Raw genomic sequence first — 13557 nt, forward strand, 5'->3', positions numbered from 1 at the left:
AACAAACACAGCTTCCAGCAGTGACTACAACAGCTACACTACACCCCCCCACCCACCTTTTCACCTGAAACCAGGAAAGACACGGATTACTGTAGAATTCAGGAACAGCTTTGAGGCAGCTCAGGCACTAGGTTTTTAGGCTTTAGATGCTGTTGCTTGTTTTCTCTAGCTGAAATAGCTGGATCTCAAGGTACAAGCCCAGCTGTGTTATTAGCACTAAACCAGTTTCTTGGGAGTTTACCCGAAATGGACAAATTGCCAAGACAGTTGCAACTACCTGGGAATCCTTTGTGTCTAATTGCTTCCACCTTTGTAAGGCTACACTCCGTGCTCTCTACCTGTACGGTCACATTTTCATCTCGTGTTCCAATTTGTGTGACAGGGTGAATGCTGCAAGCACCAATCAAATGTTAGAAATCACATCTATATTTCTTGAAGCAGAGACAATTGTACTATCTTATAAAAAGCTGTGGAGATTCCCTTTACAGAACAGTTAAGGCAGTTGGGGTTCACGCTTGTTGCTTCGCCAGCGCTTCAGCCTCCTGGAAGAGAAGAGAGTGACAAGTTAGTGCTTGATGGAAGGTGACAAGCCCCTGCTAGCAAATGACAGCTGCAGCAGTAGGTGACTAGGAGGTGAGCAGCACTGAACCAACTCATCCTGCCTTGAGTTAGAGCAGGCAGAGCTGATTCTGTTCAGGGATTTCACTTTTCCAGCTCAGTCTCCTCTCAGTGCTGGCACTTTCTGAAGCTCCTGGCATGTTTTCACAGGCAGTGGCTGCTTCTAGCAGGGATTCTGCTGATGGTTAGAGTTAGTACCACTGCTAAATCCTCTGTGCTGCACAGGAGTGCAGTAAAAAGTGGCAGCTGTGGGAAGGAGCAGACAGTTCAGGTGACCCTAAAGTGCCCAGCAAGGGATTCCATCCCATGTATGTCATAGTCAGTATAAAGCTTGAGGGATCACCAGGGTCAAGCCTCTTCTTCACTGGCCAGCTTCCAAGGACTCTGTCTGTTCTGCCTTCAGTCCCAGCAATGAGTCCTGAATCCAGTTCCCAACTGCTGTGGTATCATGGAATCACAGAATGTATTTGGTTGGAAGAGACCTCCAAGCTCATCCAGCCCAACCTTCAACCCAGCACTGAAGGGTGGTCACTAAACTATGTCCCTAGGCTCACACACTGCTTGAACTCCTTTAGGGATGGTGACTCCACCAGTGCCCTGGGCAGACCATTCCAATGTTTGAGAACCCCTTCAGTGAAGGAATATTTCCTAATATTCAGCCTGAACCTCCCCTGGTGCAGCTTGGAACCACTTCTTCTGGTTCTGTTGTTTGTCATCAAGAAGAGGCTGCCCTCTCCTCGCTCCAACCTCCTTTCAGTCTGGAGCTTCTGCCACAGCATCGGTGGTGACAGTGCCTAATTGCCATCAGAGGGGATGGGTTTGTTCAGGTTTCATATGCATGTCTATATATTTTTAAATTATTACTTTCATTAAAGGTGTTTTACTGTTCCAACCTCTAAGTCTCTGTCCCTCATTCTTTTTCTCTTCCCATTGGAAAGGGAGAGAAACTCATAGCATCTGTCTGGGCCAGCCCAGACCTAACCCTTGACACAACTCAAGAGAAGAGTCCCCACTGCCTAGAATGTTATAAAACAAGCCCCATACAGTGCTGGCTTTAACTCCAGTCCTGAGCCAGTTCAAATAGGACCTGCAGGAATATTCCCACCCCTGCCCATGGCTGGTTTTGACTGTAATGTTTAAAACAAAAGATCAGATACAATGAGTTATTCCTCACTGCATCTTAGGAGACAAGAACTATTCAGAGATGAAGGGTTATTTGAAGAACTATTGTTAAATGGAAATTGAATTCTTAATCCAAAAAGAAGGAAAAACCAGAAGAGGTCTCAGCAGAAGCACAATCTACTTTCTGAACTAAACTCCACTGAATGACCAAAAGCCAGCACTTAGCTTTTGCCTTTCAAAAGAGTGACTGGGGCAGCATGTGAGTCCTTTGTCACAGCCTGGAGCTACTCCAGCAAAAAAGCCCTATGTGAGCTCTGTCCTGGGGCTGGCAGCAGGTCTGTCCTGGCATTGGCACTGCTGAATAATCCCAGATCCCCATGGTGCTGCTGAGAGAAGCCAGCCAGCGGGAACCTGCTCCCTTGGGACCTGCTCCTGTCAGCCACCTGTCTTCCACACCCAAGGTTCCCAACTCCCTCTTTGTGGGACCTTCTTCTACATGAAAACACTCCTTTGAAGCTGCTGCGATGAAGGAACAGTTAAAGCAGTTTAGCAGCCACATGAGTTAACCTCTAAACACTCTCAGCATGTTTCAGAAGGAACATAAAAAGTCAACAGCTTGTAGTTCTCACTCTTCTTTCAGCCTCTGCAAGGTGGCCACAGATTGACAACAGGAGAAATGCAAAAGGAGGTTTCTGCAAGTATGCTCTTGGCTGAAGATTAATTGCCTGTTAGAAGCACCATGGCCCACAAGAAGCTGAGCAGAGTCACCCTTGCAGCACTTCAGGGTGGGCTGCATGGATTTATTTTAAAGAAAAAGATTTGACATCTGCTAAACACAACTTTATCTAACAGAGATGTTTGCTTTTGTGTCTGCACAGCAATACTAAGGATAACAGACTCAACAGAATCATTGTTAACAGGAGCCAGGATGCTAAACAAACACAAAAGGAGAGGAGGAAGGGCTAAGAAGGGAATTTCCAAAAAGCCTGTAAGCCTTGGAAGAGAAAGAACCCAATGGTGGTGACCCCAGGCTGCAGGGCAGGAAGTACCAGCCAGATCTCCCTTATCTGAGCTCTGGTGGACCACTTTGGTTTTCCTGGCTCTCTGCCCAACCTCCTTACATCGTGCTGCCGTTTGAGTGGGGGTCATGGGAACAGCCTTGCTGGGATCTCTGGCTGGAGCCAGCAGTGCTGCCAGGCTGCACTCTGCTCCCCTGGCCACACGGCACTGGGATGTCTGTGCCCGGTCATGCTGCTCGTGGCAGGGCATCCCGGTCAGCCATGGCACAGAAGGCAGGGGGAGAATGAAGGAAAGTCAAAAGAACTACACCGCCTGGAAAACAGCAGGCTGATGGATATATTCTCTAAAAGACAAGTGGTTCTTGGAGTGGCAGAAAGAGAAGATGGTTTTTTTAGCTTTCCAGCTGTTCCATGGACACTACAGAAGTGACATCTGACTCTTTTTCCCCCCAGGAAATGCAAGATGAAGTGCTTCTCTTCCAGACAGGCAGTGGCAAGCTGGAGAGGACTCCTGGAATTTCCCTCATCCTCAAGACAATGGCTACAAGTAACTTAGAAAACATTCTATCCTATTTATCTTGATGATCAAACTCCATTTCCTTGGTGTGGGCCTGCAAGTTACCTGGGAAAGGCTCAGCTTGTCAGATGTGATGCTATCCCTCTTCCACACTTCTCCTTATTAATAAATCACCAACCATGATCTCTCAGCATTTAAATAATTAATCACAGCCTTTAGCTCATTAAATCCTTCCCCTTTGAAACCCACCCATATGGCTCAAAGTAGAGAAATTCACGACTGCCAACCTTTCCCAAGGTTTCGAGGTCCAACTGCGCCCAAAGCAGAAACCAAAGCACCAGGGCTCAGTGAAGAGTTGCTTGCATCCCCCATGCTCACTTCTGAGCCCTTCTCCTTCAAGTATTGGACCTGTGTGTTCAGACTCAAACAACTTTCCAAGTCTCTCATGATGTCATTTAATGGAGGTTTGCTGTCAAGGTCCTCTCTTGCAATCACACACAGGGTGATCCCAGACTCCTTCCACTTCCTGCAGCCATGCAGGCAGTTGCAATGTCATTAACTACACCATTATACCCAAGCTGGATGCAGCTATGCTGCAAATGCCAAGTTCAGCAGCTGCAACTCAGCTTCTCCTCCTCTGCAGCAGCAGCAATCAGCTTGATTTGACATCAAATAGTTGTGGGCTGCATACCGAAGTCAGACCAAGAGCAGGATGCAGTGGGTACAAGGTCACTCACACAAAGGTTATCTTCATGGGCTCAAAGGCACCTCCCCAAGCTGCAGCAGCATGAAAATCCAGCAGAGCACAACTGCACTACATTCCCCCCTTGTAAAACACCTTTTCCTTAGTTGAGGACAGAATCAGAGCAACTCAAAGCCCTGCAGACTGCTGCTGCAACCTGGCAGGTTAAGTAAGCAACAGTGCTCATAAAAGCTAGAGAGGCAGATGACCTGATTCATTATGGCAGCAACTGCTCTCCTGCACCACTGTGCTTCCCAGATCCCAGCCAGGAGAGGGGTTTTCCTGCATCCCATGGTCTCAGGGCTGCTTCCTCACTCCTTGACTCCATCCTGCATACTTCAGTAGGTTTGTGGCTATCTCTGTTGTGTGTGCAGCTGGTCTCCTGATGCTGGCCACGTATGATACCGGGGCACACACCACAGCTTTTGCTCTCTGCATCTCTCTTCTTCCTCACTACACCATTCACATGAGTGCAGAAATGACTTTGGCTCCCAAAACTGCTTCAACCTGACCCATGACTTGCAGCACTCACTCCTGGTGGATCACCATCCACCCTTAAAATGAGGTCTCTTAGTGATGTGCACAGCAGGACCTTCAGCTCTTAGGTGAGTCAAGCTGAAAGGAGCCAGTGTGGTTATCTGCTGGAGCAAGGGAGCTGGAAGTGACCTGGAGGATCCTGCTGCTGTCAAGTGAAATGTACAAAGCAGGCTTGTCCTAGCCCATCAACGTCAAAAGCAGAATTCCAGTCCATTGCATCTGCAACCCAGCAACCCAGTTTGTAATTGGCAAAGGAAAACAAAGCTTCAGATAATGAGCTGGAGGAAAAAAATAACTCTGAAGCAAGGCCACATCATTTCAAGCACAGTGGCTCTGGTTTTGAGGTATTTTCTAGTGCAAAAACCTCATCAAAAGGTCACAGAAATTAATTTTTTTCACTGAAGTGAAATAATTCTTTGGTTTTGTGACAATTTCTTGTGCATTCTTCAGTGCAAATATTAACTAACTACTCTTTCACTTGGTCCCAGTGTACAATCATAAGAAAAATCCAATCTAATAATGGTTACAGACCATGATTACCAGTGAAGAACTTAACCCAGCTCTTCTTTCCAAAGCAACAAAAGAGCAGGGTGACTATGCAGTGAGAATACTACAGGAGCATCTGCAGCAAACATGGAGTTTTCCTGGTAGAACAAGGTGGAGGAAGGAGCCTCCAGCGAACACATCATCATCCCAACAAACCAGCACATAACAGCAGCATTGCTGTGATGATGACACCTGAATGTCAGTCTCTGGTGACTGAGTATCAGACCAGCAGGTGGATTGATTGAGGCAACCACAGACCACATAAATATCCTCTGTATCTTGTTCTACAGAGGGACCTGGACAGGCTGGATTGAAAAGCCAAGGCCAATGGGATGAGGTTCAACAAGACCAAGTGCCAGGTTCTGCACCTGGGTCACAACAACCCCCTGCAATGCTCCAGGCTTGGAGATGAATGGCTGGAAACTGCCTGCCAGAAAAGGACCCGGGGGTGCTGGCTGACAGTAGCTGAATATGAGCCAGAGCGTGCCCAGGGCATGAAGAAGACAAACAGCATCCTGGATTGGATCAGCAATGGTGTGGCTAGCAGGAGCAGGGCAGTGATTGTCTCCCTGTACTCGGCACTGGTGAGGCTATGCCTCAAATACTGGCTTCAGCTTTGGGGCCTTACCCAAGAGGTGCATTGAGGTGCTGGAACATGTCCAGAGAAGGGGAATGACGCTGGTGAAGGCTCTAGAGCACAAGTCCTGTGAGAAATGGCTGGAGAAAAGGAGGCTGAAGGGAGACCTTCTTGCTCAGTACAACTCCCTGAAAGGAGTCTGGAACCAGCTGGTGGTTGGTCTCTTCCCTCAAACAGCAAGTGATAGGATGAGAGGAAATGGCCTCAAGTTGCACCATGGGAGGTTTAGGTTGGATTATCAGGAAAAAGTTCTTCATTGAAAGAGAGGTTCAAGCCCTGGAACAGGCTGCCCAGGGAAGTGGTGGAATCACCATCCCTAGAAGTTCTCATATGTAGATATGGAGCTTAGGGATGCATATATGGAGCTTAGGGCCACGGTTTAGTGGGGACCTGGCATTGCTGGGTTAATTGTTTGACTTGATCATCTTGAAGATCTTTTCCAACCTTACTGATTCCACGAGTCTACAATCCTGCTATGAGCAGAACAAGGTGTAAACCAGAGGTTGTGGTGAGAAACATGCACACCTACCTTGGAACCAGGTGGAGCAGTCAAGCCTAGAAAGGCATATACTGCATTGTTCTCTCGGGCTTCGAAGAACGCTTCGTAGTCCTTCAGCGCCGCAGCCCGGGGCAAACAAAAGACAGAAGCACGACCAGTCAGAAGTCATCCCAGCTCACTTTGGTGTGCCACCCACCCACCCACAGCCAGCAAATGGCTTCCCCTGGCCAAGAGCAAAATGCAAAGTGTCACCTCAGATATCAGCACTGACATCACACTGCCTGAGACGTGACAAGATGGGGATTTCACTGTCACAAGGTGCTGATGCTGTGAGGTGCTTCCACCTTTCCCAGAGGGACAGCCCTCAGAGCAAGGCAGGTGTTGGCACTGGGCTGGCAGGGATTTCCCTGCTAAAAGGAGCAAGCTGAGCCCACACCTTGCTGTCAGAAACACTACCAATGTCTCCAGATGTCACTGCTAATTGCTCAGCAGCATGGCAACCGTGCAACTACAGACATTAACTCTTAAACCTGTTGAAAGTTCAGGTTACACCTGCAAAATACATCCCTTCCCATCCTGCTTCCTGTTAATGATTTGTCTCTGCAAAGGAAATAAATCAGGTTCATTGTACTCACAGTCCACTAAAGCTGCTCAAAATATGCACACAACCACCTCCCAGGAAAATCAAGGTAAAGACAATTAAACAATAAACAAAACACCAACGCCTCCTTCTCTGCCCTTTTTTTTGTACTCGGGGCAGAAGGCAGTGTTGCTGGAGCACAAACACCACAGCTCAGTTCAGAAAGAGCAAGCAAAACCCCAGAGCGTGGCTCAGCATCAGCAGCTGCCAAACACCAACCAAACCCTGAAGGATTGTGCAAGCCTACTGCTGTTTGAGTTACCACACACTTCCCCCAACTCCCATTTCCAAACTCAGCACATAGCTGTGTTACCACATTCCTCCTCTCCTTGCTGAACTGAAGCAACAGGACCAGCTTTTCTGGGGAATGTTTTGATGCAGGAGCCCTGGCTGAGAAACCCGAGGCAAGGCAGCAGCTGAGAGCAGGCTCAGTCTGGGGCTGAAGGCAGGGAGAAAGCTGCCATTAAGGGCAGGCTGCTCTGCATGTCTGGCTGCCTGGTAGGCAAAAGCTGAAGAAAGAGCAAGTGCTGTTTGAAAACAGCAGCATGTTCAGAGTGGGGGCAGCACTCAGAAGAGGCTGCTGCAGCCAGAAAGAGTACAGGGAGCAGAGGATTCAAGATGCCGAGAGATCAGGCAAATTATTGTTCAATCTGCCCATGCAGCATTAAGGTGCTGGTTAGATAAAAATGGGTATGATTATGTTAAATCCTCCCTGAAGCCCTTCTGTTGACAGTGCTGGGGCTGCTTGATAACAAAGGGGGTGTTTATCTTGCTGGTGCATAGTCCAGCAGCCTGCTTTGGAGCATCTACCAGGAAAGGAATGCTTGTGACTAAGGAGCAGGGTTCATGCCAGCTTGCCCAGCATCTACAGTTAACAGCCTTCCTGCTGTGCACAGGCCAATAAAAGTCAGTTTGCTCACTCCTCTGCAGTTATGCTGCATCAAATGAAACAAACTGGGAAGTACATGCTTCAGAGAGATCAGATAAAGACATAAAGAGGTTCAAGTGTGGGCACAGAGTTAACTTTCACCTTCCTGAAAGCTGAACTGTAGTAACTTGAACTCGTCTAGACAAATTGACCAAAGTTCAAAACTACAGAATGCCAGCACAGTAGGAATTGGAAGGGATCTCTGCAGATCATCCAGTCCAACCCCCCTGATAAAGCAGGGGCATCCACAGCAGCTTGCCCAGGACTGCAATGTCTAGGTGTGTTTGGAATTTCTCCACAACCTCTCCAGGCAGCCTGCTCCAGGGCTGCAGCACCTTCATAGCAAAGAAGTTTTTCCTCATGTTCACGTCTAACCTCCTTGTCCCCAAAGCTCCATACACCAAGGGAGAAAGGTGATACAGCTGCAACTGCATTTCCTACTGGTACAGAAGAACTTTTTGCCTCCTTTTGTGTGGTTGGTTGGTTTTGAAGAGAGACAACTGACCAACACTTTGTGACCACCCCCTCTCACCTTTCAGCTGCAACTATTGATCATTACATTTGCTGTTCCAAGTCAACCTTTTTCCATGCCACAACCACAGTCACTGAAATTCTGAGAGCCAAGTGGTACCTTACCATGTTCAAGCAAGAAAAATTCCTGGTACATCAAGAGTGATTTCTTTCAGTAACCACAGGATGGCCCTCCCAAGGTCCAGAACTGGCAGGTTCTGCTTTAGATTTTGCAGGTGAGAGCCAAACTGCAAACCAACTTAGAAACCAACACAGAGCACCAGAGGAATTCATAGTGTGAGCCCTCTACAGAAGATATTCAGTTTTAAAAATAAAATGAACAGTTAATCTAATAATCACTCAAGCATGGCCTGCTGAGCAGAAATGCTCCAAGGCAACTTACTTTTGATCAAGCATTAAAATAATAATGAGTAGGGATTGTATTTGCAACTGGAGTTTTAATCTGTTCAAGGCACGGGGGCAAGTGGACCGCAACAGCCTTCACTTTGCAAGCAGTACACAAAGCCTGGCCCCCAGAAGGATCAGAAAACTGCTTTATGGAGGACACCACTTCATACAAGCACTTACTGTGGAAGATGAGCAGGCTACAGAGCGGCCTGGGATCCACATCTAGAAGCATACCTCATCTAGAGAGCAGCCCTCTCAACTTGTAGAGAATCACAGAACATTACGGGTTGGAAGGGATCTCCACAGATCACCCACAGTCCACCCCCGCTGCCAGGGAAGAATCACCTAGGGCAGGTCACACAGGAACACATCCAGGCAGGTTTTGAATGTCCCCAGAGAAGGAGACTCCACAACCTCTCTGGGCAGCCTCACAGTGTTCTGTCACCCTCACAGTGAGAAAGTTTTCCCTTCTGTAACATAAGGTTGGTGCCACAGTGCCAGGTTTCTGTGAAGTTTGAGTTCACAATCACGGTGAATGTGAGAATTAAAATACTCTGTAAACTTTCAGAGCCATAAGAGCAGAGAAACAAACAGAGGGGATAAATAAAAGCATATACACTGCATGGTCATGGTAGGCTCATTCTGGGTAAGCAGCACACTGATCTGAGAAACAGGAGGTCCGAATTTTAACCTCTCCTCTCCAGCAGAAGTGGAATGTTCAAGAATCGATCACTATGAAAAGCTCAGTAGGTGGGTAAGCTTCTCAGACTTTCCAGGCACTTGTCAGGTCACACACTTGAACATTCAGCTGGCCAAGCCCTTCCTGGCTGATCAGAGCAGCGAAGGGTGAGGAGTGGGGTGAGCAGTGGAGCGCTGGAGCTGTGCCTTACCCCCAGGTAGCGGCTGTCGTTGAAGAGCCGGGGCGGCAGGGGGTTGCCGCTCGCTGGCCGGCTGTCCTCAGGGACGTTCTCCCGCATCCATTTCCGATTCTCCTCGTTGGCAGCGATATCCTTTTCCTCAAATTCAATCTTGTTGGCTTCCAAGAAGCCTAACACATCTTGTTGCTGCTTTTTAATCTGTCACAAAAGAGGGAGAGGAGGAGAGAAAGCAAACAAAAAAAAATTCAGTCAAACCTTTTTTTCTGCTGCTGCTGCTGTTGCAATTCCAGGGGTCAGTGCAGCAACAGGGGTGCAAAACAGGTTGGAAAGGAAGGGGTAAGAAAATTCTAAAGAAATATCTTCTAAAGATTCGTATCTTAGCCTTGATTGGCTCCTGTATAACTGAAAAGGCTGAAGTCTAAAGACACTCTCCCTATACACATCTAAGTTGTGAACTTTCAGATTCTCCAACCAAAACCAGAGGTATGAGCAGCGTCTCTGCTGGCCAGGCCTTACAACTAACTCAGGGGAATGTTGTTTCTTCAGGTGCAGTGAAGTTTGCTTGAGGGACATTTGAGGTACAACCAGCTTCCTTCAAGCCCCTGGGAGCACAGGCTGAATCCACCCTTCCCTAAGTCCAGGTTTTTGTCCTATGCACCTCACTGCAGGGACTTCCTGATGGAGACCTCATTAAGTCTTCACTAACAGTAAGATCCCAAAGCCATTTTGGCTCATGTTATGGCCTCAAGTTGCCCAGAGGAGGTTTAGTTTCGATATTAGGAACAATTGCTTCATTGAAATAGCAGTCAAGGCGTGGAACAGACTGCCCAGGGAAGTACTGGGATTCCAGCCCCTGGAGGGATTTAAAAGCTGTGCAGATGTGGTGCTGAGGGATGTGGTTTAGCAGCGACCTGGCAGCACTGGGTTAATGGTTGGACTCGATGATCTTAAAGGTCTTTTCCAATCTAAATAATTCTACATCTCATTGGACAAAACCCCATCTCCTGCTCTGCTCCATGTTTCAGTGGCAACAGGTACAGTCTCTGAAGAGCTGCAACCCTGCATCCCCATCCTTGCTGTCTCAAGGAGACATCTTGAGGGGCTGCTGCTTGAGGTCCCACCCCTGATGCAGCCCATCCTCTGTGAACTCACATATCACCAAAGTGAAAAGCAGAATCTGTGTGGCAAAGCCTGTGCTGGCTTTTCACAGTCAGGGTGTTTTTTATGACTGTCACATATGAATTATTGACTTCCTGATAAGAGATGTTCTGCTTATGCTCTGCTCTTCCTTGGCATGACTTTATCACAATCAAGGAAATTATAACCATGTGCATCCTGGCAAACAATAAAAAATAGAACTGAATGGGAAATTTGGTCTGTTCCAATTATTCCCTGCACTCCAAACCCAGTCCAAAGTCTGGCTTTAACCTAATTAGCTGAGTTGCAGCAAAAGCAGTGCTTCATCCAGATGTTGCTCTGCTTCTAATTCAGGTCAGCCAGCAGCTCCCCCGAGCAGCCTCTCCATATACGGCCAAGGGAAAAGAGGCAGCTCCCGGCGAGCAGCGCTGAGGTCAGGGCACAGCCAAGCCGAGAGCCAAATATGGAGCCTGCACCCCTGGCCCTGCAGCCACGGGGCACAATGCTGCACCAGGGGCTGAGGGAGGCTGCAAGGCTTTAATGTGGGAGAAGTGCTGCACTGGGAGGGTGCGGTTTGGGAGGGCAGAGCCTAGTGTCTCCAAAGAAGAGACAGCCATGCCTCGCAAGCCTTTAAGCATACACTGACTTGCTCTTCAGCAGCTCTTTTGGAGCCATTGCTGCTGGCTGTGTGACAACCCATAATAGGGAACCAGTCCAGGTTAAACTAGAGCTTGGGTGGGGTGGTTTGTTTTTAATAAACCTGGATAAATAGATGTCCCTCTGAATCTCTGTAGTGCAGAGGAACCAGCCCTGCTCTCCCACCAGAGGAAAAAAACGCTCCCAGCTTCAGCAGGGTAGCTGCAGGCTCAGGGCTGCAGGAGCCAATGCAAATCCTCCTCACACGTCTGCAGAGGAGCTGCTGAACTCCATTAGTGACCACCCTTCTACCCTTAAACAGAAGAATATTGCTGGGCTTTAGCTAATTTTCATCATGGCTAAAAATAAATAGACATGGACAAGTTAATACCACTCCGAGGAAACAATTCATGGTTCAGGCTGTATAGAAAAACATTTCTTAGCAGACTTGAATCCACTGCTAAGAGATTTCTTTGCCTGCCTTATAAACAGGGGTCACAGCAGGAGAGAGCAGTCAAGGGAAGTTTTCCTCCATCGTGCCATACAGCTCTGAGGAGAAAAAAGCAAGCACTTCCTTCATGAACTGTTTCTGTGGGGCTAAAACAAGGGAAAGGTCTTTGTAGACTCCTCTGTCATTGGTCAGCATCTTGAGGAAACATACAGACATGGGAATACATGGATATTTTTCTTCCTCCAAACTAGTTCTGTTTCAATTAATCATTTCCCACCAACAGTAAATTACAGATCCAGTTAGTTTTTGCTAGTCTCAGGTCCTTAACTTGTCCAGAATCTGCTGCTTGCTGAGAATACTCTTTGAGATGGCCCAGAATTTTTAAGGGGTTTATTCCAATCTACTATTAAACTGCCACAAAAAAACAAGAGCTCAAAGTCTGACAGGGCTGGACTGTCTCAGCCATTAAGAAGCTTGTTCACCATGAAGAACATGCCCCAACTACTTTATCTGGACATTATTTCCTATGATGAAATGAAATAAAGTTTCCCTCTTAGATGCATTCAAAACATCTCTCTGTACCCTGCCACACTGCCCATTTTACTCTGTTCTCATTCATTCTCCCAGTTTCATGGAGCAAGGACAGTCTCTGGGCTGTTTTTTCAGCTACAGGTAGCACAAAATCAAATCCCAAGTCCAGGATTGTAGCTCCAAAGACAGATAACCCCCTGTGCCTCTTTGTGAAGAGCCAGCAGAGCTGGAGGTGAATTTATTCTGCTAGAAAAGGCACCATCTGGAAGGCAAGCACAGCAGTTTGGTCTCTGTGCTGCTCAGTCTGTCTGTGGTCAGAGAAGGGAATTCTCTAGAGAACTGCAAAGAAAGGCAAGGAGCCGGTGCTGACACACAAGGAATATTAGTTTGAAACCCTGTGTTTATGGCCTAAGGGAAAAAAAAACAAGTTGGAAGATTATGAGGTGACATCTTGCTCCCAGCTCCTCAGAAAACTCCTCTGGCCATGGTGACAAGCACTTAGACAAGAGCATTAAATGCTCCAGAGAACCATGGCACCAGCCACGGGGCAGAGCAGAGCAGGCTCTGAGCTGCCAGATCTCCTCATTTTATGGCATTTGATTCAGAAGACTTCTAAACTTTTCATCTCAGGCACTGGAATACCACAGGAAGTGCTTAAAATAGAACCAGAGATGTCTGCGGCTTCTTCAGGGTATTTTGTCTTACTCCAACTGGCATTTGTTGTCCTCAGGACAAGAGGCTGGAGATGGTTCCTGCTGCCCATGTTTGGGAAGGAGCAAGGAGCTCTTCTCTGGGATGCAGCTGTCAGCGCCCAGCACTCACTTCCCAAAAAAAACTTTCCCAGTTGCCTAACCAGCCCCAGACACCAGCCAGCCCCTTTCCAGATACTGCACCTCACCCTGTGCAAACAACTGTCATGTCCCAAGCTATTTTGGCGTGTTAGCTGAAGCTAACTGCAGTTCGCAAATACAGAAAGCCCTGTTTATACTGAGTGCTCCTGACACATCTTCCAGGGCAGAGAGCACCAGCAGAGAGTTGGGAATGGGCTCAGGAACCACTGAGCTGAGAGCAATGTCACTGACACAAGGTCCTGGGGCACAAGGACATGTGGGCAGACATGAAAGCACAACAGAGGAGTCAAGGACAGGGATGGGGAGGTAACTGCAAGGAAGGGAAGAGGCTGCAGGCATGAGCAGATGGG

General features: G+C 47.8%; 1 protein-coding gene across 1 annotated transcript in view; it reads right to left on the reverse strand.

Moving 5' to 3' along the window:
- Positions 1-434: 434 nt before the first annotated feature.
- The window catches only part of SH3BGRL (SH3 domain binding glutamate rich protein like), a 35661-nt gene continuing 22538 nt past the window's right edge, over positions 435-13557 (reverse strand). The window contains 4 exon segments of the mRNA XM_054388830.1: positions 435-542; positions 6268-6348; positions 9614-9799; positions 9801-9824. Of these exon segments, the coding sequence (XP_054244805.1) occupies positions 510-542; positions 6268-6348; positions 9614-9799; positions 9801-9824 (324 nt within the window). The 3' untranslated portion in view covers positions 435-509.

The sequence above is a fragment of the Indicator indicator genome, chromosome 17, assembly GCF_027791375.1.
Source record: "Indicator indicator isolate 239-I01 chromosome 17, UM_Iind_1.1, whole genome shotgun sequence".
Taxonomy (NCBI): domain Eukaryota; kingdom Metazoa; phylum Chordata; class Aves; order Piciformes; family Indicatoridae; genus Indicator; species Indicator indicator.